This window comes from Terrapene carolina, unplaced genomic scaffold (assembly GCF_002925995.2).
Source record: "Terrapene carolina triunguis isolate 2854851 unplaced genomic scaffold, T_m_triunguis-2.0 Scaffold262, whole genome shotgun sequence".
In the NCBI taxonomy this organism is placed as follows: Eukaryota; Metazoa; Chordata; order Testudines; family Emydidae; genus Terrapene; species Terrapene triunguis.
In genome coordinates this window covers 344,572-364,164 of record NW_020664613.1, presented here as the reverse complement: position 1 = coordinate 364,164, position 19,593 = coordinate 344,572, and the positions used below count along the sequence as shown (strand labels likewise).

Genomic DNA, 19,593 nt, shown 5'->3' with positions numbered 1-19,593 from the left:
ATTTTTACAGTGCAAATATATGTAATAAAAATAATATTAAGTGAGCACTGTACACTTTGTATTGTGTTGTAATTGAAATCGATATATTTGAAAATGTAGAAAAACACCCAATAATATTTATTTAATAAATTTCAATTGGTATTCTGTTGTTTAACCGTGCGATTAATTTTTTTTATTGCCATTAATTTTTTTCATTAATCGCCTGAGTTAACTGCGATTAACTGACAACCCTAATTATTAATGTATCCCCAGTCCATTTAAGGATCAAACATTCTCTCCTGGCTTCTTGCCTCACTTCTGCAGTTCTTGTATCTTCTTTTTGTGTTGTGCTTGGGAGGTTTTGGTGCCTGTGGATTGCAGTGCACAGTGGTTCCTTATTTCTCTGCCACTCCACTTGTAGGGTTATGTGAAGGAAATTGTTGCTTAATAATGTTCTTGGTTTTATGGATCAGTTTGTGGTTTAAGCCAACTCTCCACACCCCGGAGTGTGTGTGTGCTATTCTTCTTCTCCTGCATAGTAATTGGAACACCTGCCTTTCTCTCAGTGCATTGTTATGCTATTCTCGATATGGTTGTACAGTGTGAGAAGCAGGAGCCCCCAACCATGTTGTGAGCTGGGATGCACTCTGGAAGAATAGCAAATGAGATTGGGAATTGTGTCTTAAGCAGGGCTGGGTTTCACAGAGCTGCTGATGCCTTGAGGAAGCCCAAGTAATAGTGATTTAAGGGATTAAAGAGCGGCTACATTTTAGCAGGGATTTCACTAATGAAATTACAGGTTTATAATTAATTTCACTTCTTCCAAGGGAAGATGCTATAAGTAGATCCTTCTTTTTCTGTAGTGGTAAGCAGATGCTTCAATTAACGTCACTGATTACGAAGAAGCATAAGTAGCCCCAGGCACAGAACTCTGTGTGGTTAAAACAGAGGCACTTAGGGTACTGATTGTTTAAGGGACAGAAATGACATTTGTCTCCTGCAAAAAAAAAAAAAAAAGCCCTCTGCATGTTTGCACTTGTGGCCTCTTCTTGTGGTTTGACTTAAGGTAATGCTGCAGTTGCAGCACACGCAGGGTACGTCTATACTTACCTCCGGGTCCGGCGGCAGGCAATCGATCTTCTGGGATCGATCCCGGAAGTGCTCGCCGTTGACGCCGGTACTTCTGCTCTGCGAGAGGAGTATGCGCAGTCGACGGGGGAGCCTGCCTGCCGCGTCTGGACCCGCGGTAAGTTCGAACTAAGGTACTTCGACTTCAGCTACGTTATTCACGTAGCTGAAGTTGCGTATCTTAGTTTGAAGTGGGGGGTTAGTGTGGACCAGCCCGCAGATTGCTTTTGAGAAGTGTGAGCTGGGGATCCAGTCCCCCTGTAAGCCACAAAGTCTCTGCTTCCTGACACTGTAGAAAGACAGAGAAAAGACCCGCCAATTTGGTAAGCCCAAAGACTAACATACTGGGTTGAGGGAAACCCGCACTCCAACATAATGTTACAGCCAAAGAGAAACGCTGCAAATACATTATAACGTTAGCAATACCACACATTTACATAGCACCCTTCCATCCTTCTAAAATCATAAAAAATTGAAATACAGGCTGTGACAAGGGATTGCTTCATCCAGCACTGAAATGCAGCCACCCTTTGGGATGACATGCAGCAGATGTTTAACAATGGAATATTACACAGCGGTTTGGGAGGGAAGAAATCTGCCATATGCAGATTAGAAATCGGCTCACCAGTAGCATGATCTGGAAATCTTGAGTTCCTGGGATGGGAGATGGACTCTAATTTAGAGCTGTGGAAAATGGGAGGGGAGAAGATGGAAGAAACCAGATGAGGAAGGGTGCATGCAGAAAGGAACATTCAGAAAAGAAGGATGAGATGAAGTGTGAGGAAACATTCTTTAGACATCTGACATTTTAGGTCTTATCTAAAATTCAGCCATATTGAAAATAATTTTCTTTGATCACAGATTTATTCTTGATTTTGTTCCCAAACTTATGCGAGTTCTTGGGTGCTACCTAGAACGTTCCCAGCAGTTGAGATAAAATTAGGGTTGCCAACATTATATTTCAAAAATAAGGAACTGTTTTCTTAGCAACCCACCCCACCCCACCTCTCCTCCCCATATCATCATCATCATCATCATCATCATCAATAATAAATAACAAGCAGTACTCACATTCACAAGGGGTATTTATTTCTGCTTTATGCAGCACTCCGCAGCTTGTACAGAGATAAAAAAATAATATTTAGGGCTGTCAAGCGATTAAAAAATTAATTGCAATTAATTACACAATTAAAAAATTGAGTTTAATCGCACTGTTAAACAATAAGAGAATACCATTTATTTAAATATTTTTGGTTGTTTTCTACATTTTCAAATATATTGATTTCAATTATAACACAATACAAAGTGTACAGTGCTCAATTTATATTTATTTTTGATTACAAGTATTTGCACTGTAAAAAAACAAAAGAAATAGTATTTTTCAATTCACTTTATGCAAGTGCTGTAGTGCAATCTCTTTATCATGAAAGTTGAATTTACGGATGTAGAATTGTGTACCCAAAAAACCCTACATTCAAAAATAAAACAATGTAAAATTTTAGAGCCAGCAAATCCACTCAGTCCTATTTCTTGTTCAGCCAATTGCTCAGACAAACAAGTTTGTTTACATTTGCAGGAGATAATGCTGCCAGCTTCTTATTTACAATGTCAACTGAAAGTAAGAACAGGCGTTTGTATGGCACTGTTATAGCCGGCGTCGCAAGATATTTACGTGCCAGATGCACTAAAGGTTCATGTGTCCCTTCATGCTTCAACCACCATTCCAGGGGACATGCATCCATGATGATGACAGGTTCTGCTCAATAATGATCCAAAGCAGTGCGGACCGACACATGTTCATTTTCATCATCTGAGTTAGAGGCCACCAGCAGAAGATTGATTTTCTTTTTTGGTGGTTTGGGTTCTGTAGTTTCTGTATTGGAGTGTTACTCTTTTAAGACTTCTGAAAGAATGCTCCACACCTCATACCTCTCAGATTTTGGAAGGCACTTCAGATTCTTAAACCTTATCTACAGCACTCGACCCATCTTTACAAATCTCACATAGCTATCTTCTTTGCGTTTTGTGAAATCTGCAGTAAAAGTGTTCTTAAAACGAACAACATATTCTGGGTCATCATCCAAGACTCCTATAACATGAAATATATATGGCAGAATGTGGGTAAAACTGAGCAGGGGACATACAATTCTCCCCCAAGGAGTTCAGTCATAAATGTAATTAATGCATTGTTTTTTTAGTGAGCGTCATCACTATGGAAGCATGTCCTCTGGAATGGTGGCCGAAGCATGAAAGGACATACGAATGTTTAGCATATCTGACACGTAAATACCTTGCAATGCCATCTACAAGAGTGCCATGCAAATACCTGTTCTCACTTTTTGGTGACATTGTAAATAAGAGGGCAGCATTATCTCCTGTAAATATAAACAAAATTGTTTGTCTTAGCGATTGGCTGAACAAGAAATAGGACTGAGGGGACTTGTAGGCTCTGAAGTTTCACATTGTTTTGTTTTTGAGCGCAGTTATGTAACAAAAAAATCTACATTTGTAAATTGTACTTTCACAACAAAGATTGCACTACAGTACTTGTATGAGGTGAACTGAAAAATACTATTTCTTTTGTTTATCATTTTTACAGTGCAAATATTTGTAATAAAAAATAACATACACTTTGATTTCAGTTACAACACCAAATACAATATATATGAAAATGTAGAAAAACATCCAAAATATTTAATAAATTTCCATTGGTATTCTATTGTTTAACCGTGTGATTAAAACTGGGATTAATTGCGATTTATTTTTTGTTAATCGCATGAGTTAACAGCGATTAATTGACAGCCCTAATAATATTATTGTGATAAGGGACTGTTGACAATCCTAGATTAAATGTCCCAGGATATCCTAATAGTTTACTCCAGTGGGGACATGTGCTACATTTATTTTTATCAAGGAGTAATCTGCCATTTTTACAGGCCTCATAAAGTCTGCATTACGAAGCAATTGCCCGTGAATAGAGATGCCTATGTTAAGGAGGGTTTTATTAGGGTTGGCCCTATAAAAAGCTTTAAAACATGGAGCAAAACCTACTCTGAGGTGTCCTGACAATATCTGGCAGAGGGATTTCCAGAAGGTGAGCAATTTTGTGGGTAGCTAAAATTCTGGTTCAAAATTGAACTTGGTTTGGAAACCTCCAGACTTCTGAGAGATAATTGGCTTCTGATTTTTCAGGCTTTTCATCATGAACAAAATGATTCATTATATAACAGACAATTTAAAATGTAGAATTTCAGTAGTACAGTCATTTCAAATGGATTATAATGGTTCATTATCTACCCAAAACAGAGCCCTGCTTTTTTAGTCTTCTGATTGATTTTTCATCATATTTTTACACTGACAATACAAAAGTAATTTAGATAGAATGAACCTGAATAAAATGCTCTCTCAAACATGCTGTCTTACCCATGTTGGGAGAACTGCTATATCTCTGTGACCACAGTTTGGTCCAGTAGTAAAATGGAGCCTATAGCAAAAACCCCTTCTGCATCAGGGACACATCTTATTGCTGCCACGTAACTTCCTCACTCCTGAGCTACACCAGAATGTGTTATTACTAGGGCTGTCGGTTAATCACAGTGAACTCACCTGATTAACTCAAAAAATTAATCACGATTAATTGCACTGTTAAACAACAGAATACCAACTGAAATGTATTAAATATTTTTGGGTGTTTTTCTACATTTTCAAATATATTGATGTCTATTACAACACAGAATATGAAGAGTATAGTGCTCACTTTATATTATTTTTTATTACAATTATTTGCACTATAAAAATGATAAACAAAAGAGAGAGTACTTTTCAATTCACCTCATACAAGTAATGCAGTGCAATCTATTTATCATGACAGAGTAATTTACAAGTGTAGATTTTTTTTTTGTTTCATAACTGCACTCAAAAACAAAACAATGTAAAACTTTAGAGCCTACAAGTCCACTCAGTCCTACTTCTTTTTCAGCCAATCGCTAAGACAGACAAGTTTGTTTACATTTATGGGAGATGCTGCTTCTTATTTACAATGTGACCTGAAAGTGAGAATAGGTATTTGCATGGCACTTTTGTAGCCGACATTGCAAGGTATTTATGTGCCAGATGTGCTAAACATTCATATGCCACTTCATGCTTTGGCCACCATTCCAGAGGACATGCTTGCATGCTGATGATGCTCATTTTAAAAAAAAAAAATGTGTTAATTAAATTTGTGACTGAACTCCTTGGGGGAGAATTGTATGTCTCCTGTTCTGTTTTACCTGCATTCTGCCATATATTTCATGTTATAGCCATCTTGGATGGTGTTCATTTTAAGAACACTTTCACAGCAGATTTGACAAAACACAAAGAAAGTACCAATGTGAGATTTCTAAAAATAGCTACAGCACTAGCCCCAAGGTTTAAGAATCTGAAGTGCCGTCCAAAATCTGAGAGGGACGAGTTGTGGAGCATGCTTTCCGAAGTCTTAAAAGAGCAACACTCAGATGCGGAACTACAGAATCCAAACCACCAAAAAAGAAAATCAACCTTCTGCTGGTGGCATCTGACTCAGATGATGAAAATGAACATGCATCGGTCGGCTTTGCTCTGGATCATTATCGAGCAGAACCCGTCAGCAGCATGGACACACGTCCTCTGGAATGGTGGTTGAAGCATGAAGGGACATATGAATCTTTAGCGCATCTGGCACGTAAATATATTGCAATGCCGGCTACAACAGTGCCATGAGAATGTCTGTTCTCACTTTCAGATGACATTGTAAACAAGAACCAGGAAGCATTATCTCCTGCAAATGGTAACCAAACTTGTTTGTCTGAGTGATTGGCTGAAGTTGGACTGAGTGGACTTGTAGGCTCTAAAGTTTTACATTGATTTATTTTTTAATGCAGTTATTTTTGGTACATAAATCTACATTTGTAAATTCAACTTTTATGATAGAGATTGCACTACAGTACTTGTATCAGGTGGATTGAAAAATACTATTTCTTTTGTTTTATACAGTGCAAATATTTGTAATAAAAAATAAAGTGAGCACTGTACAGTTTGTGTTCTGTTGTAATTGAAATCAATATATTTGAAAATGTAGAAAACATCCAAAACATTTAAATAAATGGTATTCTATTATTAACAGCATGATTAATCGCGATTAATTTTTTTATCCGTTGACAGCCCTAGTTATTACACATAACTCTACAAGATAGGCCCTAGAGGTGCATCAGTACATAGACCTAACAAGTTGGATAAAGGATGGAGTTTTGATCCTGATGGTGAAGGGTGGGTAGAATTTCATCCTTAATTCTGCAGTCTTTACTTCTGTGGGTTTAAATCAGAATAGTAACAACATTTAACATCATTATTGATGATGCAACTTTACTGTTTATCCTTTGGATTTCCCAAATAACCGGTGGAGATACCCTGAGGTAATTGAGATCAGAATCTGGCTGTGCATCTTACAATCATATAATAAGTATTGGACATTGCAATTTTCCCCCCTATGATGGTGGGTCACAGCCAGTTCAACATAGCAAGAAAAACTCCAGTAAACAAAATAAAGGTTATATTCCTTTCCTCTCCAGGGACTCCTCTAACAGTTTGCAAAGGAATGGAGCCATCCCTGGTTCTGAAGTGATTTTTACTCTATTGGCTAGCAGCGAAGAGTGTATCTAAGACTTTTCTGTTATAACCAAAATAATTGTTTTTCATACTTGGAGCATCTTTGTGGTTCTTTTCAAAGATTTATCTTTTGGTTCATGCTGAAAACTCTTGCCCGGTTTCATCATACTCTAAAGTGATCAAGACAAAGATAAAATAACTAGTAGTACTTGTGGCACCTTGGAGACTAACACATTTATTTAAACCTGTCACAAAGCAAAGATGTCGATTCCGTATGATGAGATTGGCGTTCATTTCATTTTTATGATGGGACAGAGTAATTTCACAGTGGCTGTTATTAATAAGTTAGCTTAGATGAAAAAGTGACACAATATAGTAAGAGGAAAAAAGACATGAAATATTGGAACGTTATATATTGTATCAGAGACATACATTTGTGCTCCTTCTATACAACAGCATAGAATGAAGCTTAACTAATTAGTCTGGGATCCCAGGTGGGAAATTTTTGGCAAGTTTTGGAAATGTAGGGGGGAGGGGGCAGAGTGAGGGCAGGGTCTCAGTGGAGGAGGGCAGAGCAGGGACAGGAAGAGGCGGAGCGATGGTGGGGCCTTGGTGGAGGAGGGCAGAGCGGGGACAGGAAGAAGCGGAGGAAGGGCAGGGCCTTGGCTGAAGGGGCAGAGTGGGAGCAGAGAAAATATCTAGAGTAAATTTGCCGTAATGAAATCAGCATAAGATGACCCCAATGTTATACCCATGATAAAGGACAGTCATTACTTTGACTTTTTAAAGAAATTTCAGAAAACAGCTTGACATTGTGACACTCTGCACCCCATATTCATCATAGTGGTATGATTATGAAACCGTCACAAACATGATTTACAAAAACATCCATAATTCTCAAAGCAACCACTGCATAATATACCATCCCCCTGTAAAATCACTCCCGAGGTTAATTCCTTCATAAAAATGTAGGGAAATGCAATGAATCTCAAATTCAGACAGTGTTTTCCGTTTGGGCCCCCAGACTATAAATGAAGTTATGAAAAGAGAGAAAGGGTCAAATCCTAGTCCAGTCAAAGATACCAGAAACACTCCTATTTTTCATTATTAAATTCTCACTTTTGGGTTTTGTACCAGGTTTGTTTTGAGAATTACTCATGATGATGGGCTAAATCTTCAGCTGCCCTGGAACAATACTTGGTATATCTGGTGGGGGTGCGGTGGGGTGGAAAGGAGGGTTATACCGTCTCTTTCTGGGGCAGCTCTGTCAAAACACGAAGTAGCCTCAGAGTTGCTCTAACTTGTAGCAGTTTGTAATGGCCCCCTAGGGGCCATGATGTGGATGTGGGGACTCCACAGAATGTGATGCACTCCAATCAGAGCCTGCCTTCCTTCCCTGCTTCCCTGTGTGGGGCAAGGAGGCAGGAAGAAGTGGCATTGAACTGGCTTTGCTGTTTTAAACCAGTTTTCTACCTCCTTTTGTGTCTTTGAAGCAGCATAAAGGGACCTGAATGCTAACTGGGATCTGGCTCCATATTTTCAAAAAGCAGAATTACATGTAAGTAACTTCCCTCTGATTTAGGTGGGGCCAAGGTTTGTCCCAAATCTGCTGTGGATATTTTGGGGAATTACTGAAAAGAATTGTGGGTTCAGCTTTTATCATCTTTTTTTAACTACTGCAAGATAAATTACTGTATTCTCTGCATCCGAAGAAGTGGGATGTAGCCCACGAAAGCTTATGCTCAAATAAATTTGTTAGTCTCTAAGATGCCACAAGTACTCCTGTTCTGTATTGCACAGTCTGAGTGTTTCCTCCCTGTACCATTCCCCCACCCTTCCTTTCTCCACTGACAAGAAACCTGAAATATTGTAGAGCAGCAAGTGGACTATACTGCCTATATTACTGTGTAGCTTGTGGGAAACACTTTGAAGCAGGGGTTTGGGAAAGTTTCAGGGAATATAATTCCACCTTCTCCTTGCTGTTCCAGTTCCCTCCTGGAAATTGCAGTGTGTGCACAGTCTTCACACACAAATTGTGTCTGAGGGGAGGACATAGGTTAAGACAGAGGCCACATGCGGCTCTTCAGAAGTTAATATGCGGCTCCTTGTATAGGCACCGACTCCAGGGCTGGAACTACAGGCGCCAACTTTCCAATGTGCCGGGGGGTGCTCACTGCTCAACCCCTGGCTCTGCCACAGGTCCTGCCCCCACTCCACCCCTTCCCACCCCCTCCCCTGAGCCTGCCATGCCCTCGCTCCTCCTAAAACTTGTATGAGGTGTATATAACCCCGCCAGTGTAATGAATCCATGGCTGCACGATCGTCGCATTTGTTAAAGTGGTGGAGGCATGTGTATTTTGTGCAGTAGGTCCTGAGTTGTATGATGTCTGTACTGTGTGTATTGGGGATTTGTTTCACAGTATCATCACAGATGAGACTTAAGCGCCTGTGACTCTTTGATGCTCAGGATGAGCTTCATCTAACCGGGGATGGGAATATGTAGGGTAAGAGTCTGTGGCCTGTGCTGCTCCCCTTGCGCTTCTCCAGCAATGCAAAGGAAATGGAGACTGGCTGCATCCCTCTAGCTGGGGTTCCTCATGGCACAGGAGAACCCCAAGGGTATAGACCTAGTAGAGCCAGCTCCTACGCAATTCCTCCTGCAGCCCCTGGCGGATGGGGTCTGTTGGGAGTTGGGGAGTGGCTCCTGGGGGTGTGATCAGCTGGTGGAGTTCAGAGCAGCCATGGAGCCTGGACTGACACTACAGTGGAGGCACTTGAGGCAGGAAATTACTGAGGCCCTACGATACGTTTCTTTTAAAATCAAAACATTAAATCTATAGTTTGATGGTTTTCAATTTTTTCCAAGCATCCCTCCCATTGGCTGATTGCCCCCCTGCTGATCTTGTTGCAGAGCTGTTTGCTTCTTCAATATGCTGTACATATTCAGTACAACACTAAACCTTAGTTATTTTTCAGCAAAAAAAAAAAAGCAACATTTTGTGTAAGACTCTGCATACATTGTAGTGAGCTTGAAAAAGTGCTAGACACTCATTTTAAAAATGTGATGCCTGGCTGTTTGTTGATTAGTTAGTTCTCTGAAAGCAAATGTCTTAACATAATTCCTCCTGGTGTTAACTCCTGCTAGTGGTCCTCAACCAGGGTTTTACCAATATGTGAACTGACCCACAAGCCAGCTTCATTGTGGGATCTCATTTACCCAACATAGAAAGTCACATTTTCCTATGTACTGACATTCCCCAGAATGCCCATCCTGCCCCCAACCAGCTCAGCTCCTAGACTGGCACCTGATTCCTTGGATCGCAGCTAGACTTCATACCCTCTATGCTTTCCCTTTCACTCTCCCTTCCCATTCCCCCCCCCTTCTCTTTTTCTGTTTCTTCCTCCCTGCTTTCTTTTGGCTCTTCCAAATCACTCTGGTCCCCCAGCTCCTGTGATGAGCTACAGATATGTTACCCTGCTTTGTTCCCTGCAGACATGTGGGTCAGGTCTTTATTGACTTTGATTAGATATTGAATGGCTAGGCTGACATCGCTTCTACTTCTAGCTCAATAGGCTGGAGCTATGAGAAGGGGCAAAGTACCTCAGCACCTGGAATTTCCTACTGGAGATTGGGGGTGAGTCATTTCCAGTGGGGACGGGGTGCCCTAGAATGCCCCTAGCGATGAGCTTGCTGACAGGCATTAATAGGAGGCTTAGGGGCTCCCATATGCTACAGGGATTGCAGTGGGTGATTGTTGTGTCACTATCCTCCACTGGCTGTCGCTGTTCTCCAGAGCCTGTCAACATGGTGAATCCTAGAAAAAGGAAGACTGCAATTATTGGAGTAACAAATGAACATAATTGACTTACATGTTTGTTCACATAGGATTTGATGACCTCCATGCTTGTGTTGATCCTGGAGTCCCTGAACATGGATACAAGACACCCAGTGCAGGTGTTTTCTTTGAAAGTGCTGTAGTCCGGCTTCACTGTCAAGAAGGATACAGGCTTAAGGGTCCTTCGAAAAAGATTTGTGTGAGACATTTTAATGGCTCCTTGAGCTGGAAACCGAGCGATAAACCTGTGTGCCTACAAGAAGGTAAGTTAATTTTGTTTAAACATTTCACAAACCTCAATTGTGATCACTTACATACATACCATTATGTCTCCCTGCAGAGCGCAAAAGCCTGGAACCCGTTTCATAGGATTACATTCAATATGTGTTTTAATTTCTGAGAAGTTTTTATCCAGATAAATTAGCTAGAACATGCCTGTGTGTGTGGTCAAGGCAGGAACAGGGGAAGTAAATGAATCTTAGCCATGAAAGTAATAAAGTCCCATTACAAATAGATTTATCACTGCTTTTGTCAAAACACACAGAGAGAGAATACTGCCACTGATAACAGAAACATTATTACCATTACTGTTCACTTAGTGATCCTTTCTGTAATATCGTACTATAAAAATATAATACATCTTTGGTATCATTAGAAATGAATTTTAATCAGAGGTTTAAATCAATTATTATTTATTACATGTACATAGTTCATAATTAATTAGAGGATGAAATAGGCAGAGCAAGCAGTAGTTTATTGGTACTGTATAAGTTTACTTTTAAGTAATTCAGACATTCATGGGGTAAAACCAACTTGATTTTTGTTACATTTTTAAACAGACCATATTTACATATATCTGGTTTTAAGTATTTGAGACACTGCTACTTTTTCTTCTAAGATGTTTGATGGACGCAGGATTAGACTATCAAATCACAAACATTAATTCTGGCCACAAATGTGTCCAAGTAGTACATACTATTCATTTCACCAAGTATATTAAAACTATCACTTCTTTCTACAATGGATTTATTTTTGTTCAGCAGAGATACTATCATCAAGAGACATAAAAAGTGTCAGCAGGATTTAGTGTGAATGCTTTACCTCTATGAAACTTTATAAATAATATTTGGCTGGGAGTGTTATCTCTCTATTATATTAAAAACTGTGGGGCAGATCTTCAGCTGGTGTAGTCATGCTGATTTAGTCCAACTTGAACAACTAGTCCTGTGTATCCAAGAAGAATTTTTCTTCTGCTTTTTTTTTTTTTTAACCTAACTGTATACCTGTTCTGTTTTAGGGCCTGCTTTTGCCCCCATTAAAGTCAGTAGCAAATTACCCATTGACTTAAAATTCGACCCTGATCTCACTTATTTGCTAAGGCTCCCTTCATGTAAAAGAAGATAAAATACCATTACCTAGACGTGTAGATCTGACTCAAAAGAAACAACTGAAGGTTATGTGACTAAGACTTAGCCCAAGGTGAACAGTAACTGCAAATATATTATGAGGGAAAACCCCTTTTATATTTTGTCAGTGGTTATGAATCACATCTTCTAAGCATGGAAAGTACAGAGGCCTATGGTTTTGGATGGTAAAATTATATCCTGGTGGCATGTTCTTTCTGAATCATGATAACTGAACCTTTTGCAGTCAGTCTGTTTCTGGTACTTTTTCTTTCAGTAAATCTCATTAATAGTTTTGCTTGTTTGTTTTGTTTTAATTTTTAACAGGGAGACATGAGAGTTTTGCTCTTTCATTCCATTGGCAAAGCAGGAAATTACCATCTTCCCAGGACAATTCAATCCCATTTTGCTGTTTCTGAAAGAGATGCTTCTATTATACAATGTTTTGCACATTTCATGCTGTGGCAGAAATAATCCTGTAGATATAGCACAGTAAAATAGCAGTAACTTTTTTGTTTTTACTTCACTGTCTCATTACCAGCAAAATAGTTACAAAGAAAAAATCAGCCACATTTTAACACCACATGTGTGTAATATTCACACTCTTGCATATTCCATTCACCTGGCATTGACATCCATACTCTCTAACCAAATAAGTGTTGATGGAAAAAATGAAAATGGAATGACAATGGAAACAATTATGTTTAAAATTAGCAGTAAAACTAGGGGGAAAAGACAAGTTCTTGTAAAAACTTATTTTCTTTTAGACATTGCTAAGTGTTTGCTTGGGGGTTCTGCATATCTCTGAGCCAATATATGTATCACTTGTTGCAACTGTTACACTGAGCATTAATGCATTTTTATTGTGTACACAAAAAACAGTTTATTATTATCCATGGATGAAATTCTGCCCCCATAGAAGTCAATGGCAAAACTCCCATTAAGTTCATTTGGGGGGGTGGGGTGTCAAGATTTCACCCCATGTGTGGAGGATGGTAATGATTTCACCCCATGTGTGGGGGATGGTAATGTGATGGGCTGAGTGCCCAACAATCTCACCGGAGGCAATCATTAACTTGCACCATTGGGCATAACATAACATTGCCTGTCAAGGCCTTACTCCAGCAAAACACTGAAGCATAAGCTTCACTGTGAACACATGACTACTCATGTTTAGAGTTAAGTATGTGCTTAAGTGCTTTTTTTGGATTGGGACCCAAGAGAGTAAGGCCCTGATTCAGGAAAGCAGCTAAACATAATACTTTACTGGTTAGGGATGCTTTCCTGAATTGAGGTCTAAATACTGTACTACCAAAAAAAAAATAGATTTAGCAATAGAAAAGAATGATTTAAATCATATAGTTCATCCCCCTGCTAATAAGCCCCTGATTCAGAAAACCACTTAAGCGCATACCTAACTTTAATTGTGGGATTTAAGCAGTTATATAAATGCTTTCCTGAATAGGCGCCTTAGTCACGAAGCAGGAGAATTGTAGATTGATGGGCAATATAGTAGCATGGCACATTTGGAGTGTAGTTGGGAAGGAGTTGGAACATCTTTTGGGTTCTCCTGGCACCTGTCAGAGGTTTAGTGACTTACATAAAAGTCTGCATCACAGACATTTTCTTCTTTAATGATATGTGTAGAAATTTGGAGCAATTAGTGATGAAGCAGGCTTTTAATATTTTAACATACATCATTATAACCCATCAGAAGGTGAAATAATCTTTGTGTTACAAGCACTACTTGACTGTCAAAGACAGATGTTGATTGTTATATTTGCCAATGTGCCTTATGTAAATTTCAGGTACTGCCACCTGGACCATTAAAATAGCTGTTTTTAATATGACCAACATTAGAAAACTTGAGCATTAAAAGCCATTAACATACCACAGTTATTTGCTAGAACAATCTAAAATTTATATTTGCTCTACAATCTTAGGTATTAGTGCTATTTAAAAGACTATGAAATGTCAATCTATATAAAAAGTTCTTCATTTAAAAATGAATAAGCTTATCAGGAGATTTTCAGTCAATTGATTTGATTAAATAGACCTTTCATTTCCTGTTAAGGTGCAGAAGATCTTAAGTGTCAATGCAAGGACAAAGTCGCACAGGTCAACGATATACATGATAAATGTACTTGTCAAAAATCTGTTTACTTACAGTTATAGTCTCGTATTGCTCTACAATGTGTAATGCATGTAACTTCCATCAGTTCTAATGGGGTTATGCACGTAAATCCTGAGGCAACAAGGTAAGAATTCCGTATTTATTGTTTAAGAATAAGTGTCATGTTTTCTACACCGTAATCTCCCACTGCAATACGTGGCTGCTGAAACTACCAGACTAGTAGGAACAAGTGCTACCTACCTCCTTTCAGGCTAAATCTACAGTTACACAGTCCACTTGAAGATGCTCTATTGTGCTATGGGCTGAACTCTGTCACTCCCATTCTCCAAGGCTGTTTGTTACTGTTGAGTTCTTTCAGTGCCAGGCTGTCCCAGGGGGAGAAAGGTTGGCCTTGTGGTTAACTCAGGAAATCTAGGTTCAGTTTCTACCTTTGCCATGGACTTTCTGTGTGATCTTGGACAAATGATTTAATCTCTCTGTGTCTCTGTTCCCCATCTGTGAAATAAAGATGATGATATGTTCTTCCTCCCATCTTTTTTCTGTCTTGTCTATTTAAATTGCAAGCTCGTCAGGTCCGGGACTGTCTCACTGTTGGTCATATTAAAAAGAGCTATTTTAATGGTCCAGATGGCAGTACCTGAAATTTACATAAGGCACAGTGGCAAATATAACAATCAACATCTGTCTTAAACAGTCAAGTAGTGCTTGTAACACAAAGATTATTTCACCTTCTGATGGGTTATAGTGAAGTATGTTAAAATATTAAAAGCCTGCTTCACCACTAATTGCTCCAAATTTCTATGCATATCATTAAAGAAGAAAATGTCTGTCTGTACAGTGCTTACCTCTATGGGGCACCAGTCTCAGTTGGAGCCTCTAGGCACTGTTATTATACAACTAGTAACAATAATTAACAAAGAGCAGGAATCCTGTGATGTCTCCAGAAATATAATCTCTTTGTCATCCATAGAATTATAATACCAGCCTAATTCTGCCAACTTTATTTTATAGCACTCACAGACCAAGTTTTTCCATAATTACAAAAATACAACTTAATGGGAAAATATAGATCCTTATATTTGTTTTTAAGAGGACACTGTCAAGATCAGTTAACCCAAAACTGAGCATGTTCTTAATAATGCCGTTCCTGTCATATTTCCCTCCTAATCCTGGAAGACCTATACGTGCCCCTTAACAAGCACTGCAGCATAGATAAAATACAAGCCACTCTGGTGGGCAACTCTACAGTAACACACCTGGAGCACTGGATTTCTTCACTGTTGTGTGCATGTCCTGTCGTCCCTCTGAGCTGCCTTTGTGTGCTGTTCTTGGAAGCAGGAAGCAGTTAAGAAATAATCCCTGAAATCTTAGTTTAGAAGAGGTTGTGTATGTTTCAGGGTCACAACAGAATGGAACAGACAAACGTGCCTCGGTATGAAAGATGAGCTCCATTTACAGCCATTGGGCTGCTGGAAGTTCACAAAGGTGTCTCACAGAGAATGGTTTGGGCTCCCCTGCTTCCACATTGACATATTAGATCTAAGCAGAGCATGCAAGTAGAATCCTTTGCTCTATAATGCTGGTAAAAGATCACTTACAACATGTGATGTGGTTTACACGTTCCAGAGGATTTGCTGAAGAGTGCCTAGAAAAGCAGTGACAGGAACACATTTTATTGTGTCTGATGAAGTCTTTCAGTTCGGTCACTTACTTTCAGCTATTCCAAATGGAATCTGTAGCAGCTCATCCAGTTTATGGAGGGGAAGACTACAGCAGTTTATTCTTTTATTTAAGCCAACCAGGGTGTAGTGGGCTAATAATGGTACAGTGAGCAACTGCCACTGTATTCTGCTAACATCCATCTGAGTAAAATATTTCAGTCTGCAGCCATCATTTGGGATAATAGGAACGAAGTCACTGTAATAGATCATAGATACAGGATCAATTTTCTCTGCTTTGAAAATAAAATTTCGTATTTCATCTCAGTGTATAGTTTGCTCCTGTATTTATGTAGCAGCAGGACACCATTATCCCAAGAGTAAGGGTATGTCTACACTACGAGGGTAATTCGATTTTACTTAAATCGAATATGTGGAATCGATATTGCAAAGTCGAACGTGTGTGTCCACACTAAGGACACACTAAGGACAGTAATTCGACTTTGTGAGTCCACACTAACGGGGCGAGCGTCGATATTGGAAGCGGTGCACTGTGGGCAGCTATCCCACAGTTCCCGCAGTCCCCGCTGCCCATCGGAATTCTGGGTCGAGCCGCCAATGCCTTCTGGGTAAAAAAAATTTGTCGTCATCCGTCCGTCACTAACGCCCTCCCTCCCTCCATGAAAGCGCCGGCGGGAAATCAGTTCGCGCACTTTTCTGGTCAGTGACAGCGCGGACGCCACAGCACTGCGATCATGGATCACGCTGCAACCATCGCTGCACTTGTGGCCGTTCTCAACACCTCGCAGCTTATCATACACCTTTCCCTGAGGCAGATGCAGAGAAATCGGGCGAGGAGGCTACGGCACCGCCGTGAGAGCCTGAAGTCGGAGAGTGGCACAGAGCTGTCAGAAACCACGAGCCCCAGCGCCCAGGACATGACGTTGGCAATGGGGCATGTGGATTTTGTTGAACGGCGATTCTGGGCCCGGGAAACAAGCACGGAATGGTGGGACCGTATAGTGCTTCAGGTCTGGGATGAATCCCAGTGGCTGCGAAACTTTCGCATGCGGAAGGGGACTTTCCTCGAACTTTGTGAGTTGCTGTCCCCTGCCCTGAAGCGCAAGGACACCCGCATGCGAGCAGCCCTCACTGTCCAGAAGCGAGTGGCCATAGCCCTCTGGAAGCTTGCAACGCCGGACAGCTACCGGTCAGTCGCGAACCACTTTGGTGTGGGCAAATCTACCGTGGGGGTTGTTGTCATGCAAGTAGCCAAGGCAATCGTGAAGGTACTGCTCCCAAAGGTAGTGACCCTGGGAAACGCGCAGGTCATCATAGATGGCTTTGCCGCGATGGGATTCCCAAACTGCGGTGGGGCTATAGATGGGACTCACATCCCTATCCTGGGACCGGACCACCAGGCCAGCCAGTACATCAATAGAAAGGGCTACTTTTCAATGGTGCTGCAAGCACTGGTGGACCATCGGGGACGGTTTACAAACATCTACGTCGGATGGCCGGGCAAGGTTCATGACGCTCGCGTGTTCAGGAACTCTGGTCTGTTTAGACGGCTGCAGGAAGGTATTTACTTCCCAGACCACAAAATAACTCTTGGGGATGTGGAGATGCCTACAGTCATCCTCGGGGACCCAGCCTACCCGCTAATGCCCTGGCTCATGAAGCCCTATACTGGCGCCCTGGACACAGAAAAAGAACTGTTCAACTACCGGCTGAGCAAGTGCAGAATGGTGGTGGAGTGTGCTTTTGGCCGTCTCAAAGGGAGATGGAGAAGCTTACTCACTCGCTGTGATCTCAGTGAAACCAATATCCCCATCGTTATTGCAGCTTGCTGTGTGCTCCACAATCTGTGTGAGAGCAAGGGGGAGACCTTTATGGCGGGGTGGGAGCTAGAGGCAAATAGCCTGGCTGCTGATTACGTCCAGCCAGACAGCCGGGCGATTAGAAGATCCCAGCGGGACGCCCTGTGCATCCGGGAGGCTTTGAAAGCTAGGTTCCTGAGTGAGCAGGGCAACCAGTGACTTTTCAGTTTGTGGACAGAAAAGCTGAACCTGCCCCCGTTTCTTTACCCAGTTCATTTTGACTATCCTCTCCAGTTACATACCCCCTTCACCCCCTTCCCCTTCCCAAAAAATAAAATCATTTCTATTTTGTTAATGAACACCGTTGTCTGTATTGCTGTTTTCGCGGGAATATTTTAAACCGGGGACGCAGACTGTGGCGGGGGGGCGGGTTCAGTGTTCTGATGCAAATGATGCTTCTAAACTCCCGGAATGACAGGCTCCGCACTGGTGGACTGGTTATTTCAATGGAGCCTGCCAGCACTCCTGGGGGGGACTGTGTGTATGTGTCGGCTATGTGACTTTCTGGCAGGGGGGGTAGGGTTACAGATCCCCTGCTGCGTGGATCTGTGATCCATGATAAGGACCGCTGCATAAGATCTGTAACTGCCCTCCCCCGCCACAAAGTCACAGAGCAACCCCCCCCCCAGAACATGAAAAACACCTCCCAGACTGACCAGGGTAACCAGTGACTGCACTGTGTATGTGTCCTGATGCTGGACCTGACACCGCCTCTGTACCCTGCTAAAGGTCACTGTCCTGTCCAATTACCAAGCCCCTTCCCCCCCTCCAGACAGACTCTCCCTCAAAAGAACCTGACTGAAACAGTAATGAACAGAAACAAACATTTTATTGCGAACCAGACATGAAACGTGGGGGGTGAAACTTGGACGGGGGCTTGTGTGAGGTGGGTAGGAAAGAACTTATGAAATTTTGGGGAATGTCAGCCTTCTAGTGCTAGAGCAGTCTGCAGGGGTTGACTGAAAGTTTTAACGGCCCTTGCCGCCCCTCCTTCTTTGGACTTTGGGTGAGGGTGGTGTGGGACTTGGTGGCGGGTGAGGGCGGTTACAGATAGACTGCAGCGGGGCTCTGTCCTCCTGCCTCCGGTCTTGCAGAACATCCACAAGGCGCCGGAGCGTGTCCGTTTGCTCCCTCATTAGTCCAAGCAGCTTTTCAGTAGCCTGTTGGTCCTCCTGACGCCACCTCTCCTCCCGTTCCATGACTGCTCGGTGCATTTGTGACAAGTTCTCCCTCCACTGTGTCTGCTGGGCTGCCTGGGCTCGGGAGCATCCCATTAGTTCTGAGAACATGTCTTCACGCGTCTTCTTCTTCCTCCGCCTAATCTGCGCTAGCCTCTGGGAGTGTGCTGACAGGCTGGGTTGGGAGACAGTCGCAGATGTGTCTGTGTGAATTTTAAAAAGGGAGTGAATTCCTGAGACAGATAAATGAAATTGTATACAAAGAACCTAGTCTTTCTCTGTGAACAAGACCATGCACTGAACCTCTCACATGCGCACTCAGGACAAGGTCGAATTTTCGGCCGTCGCCTTCAGTGCCTGTGGGCTTGCGGAGGTCTTGGAGTGTTCAGAGAACTGTGGCTGGAGACCTGAACTTCTGGAGCGGGCAATAATGGTAAGCCGCAGACTTGTGGCTGCTTAAAACTCCAGCAGTAGCACTGGCCTTCTTTCACATTGAAAGCAATGCCAGTCTCTGCTGCCAGCAATCAGGACAGCATCAACTCTGCCCCTGTCCCACCCCCTCGCGGCTGTCCCAGGGAAAGATCCCTGTATGCTGCCCCTCTCCCTCCACCGCGTGGCTGTAAAGCAGTCCCAATACTAACATTCCCCTCCCTAATTCAAAGCAGGGCGTCATGAGCGACATCACCCTCCTGAGGATCCCGGACACCCAGAAAGAACGCATGCTGCGGGAAAGCATGCAGAAACCGGGGCCGTATGCCGCCATGCTATGTCG

General features: G+C 41.8%; 1 protein-coding gene across 1 annotated transcript in view; it reads left to right on the top strand.

Annotated features, from left to right (window-relative positions):
• Positions 1 to 19,593, top strand: part of SUSD4 (sushi domain containing 4) — a 108,591-nt gene that overhangs the window by 57,515 nt on the left and 31,483 nt on the right. The window contains exon 3 of the mRNA XM_024199660.3: positions 10,619 to 10,831. Coding sequence (XP_024055428.2) covers positions 10,619 to 10,831 — 213 coding nt within the window. The remainder of the gene's footprint in view (positions 1 to 10,618; positions 10,832 to 19,593) is intronic.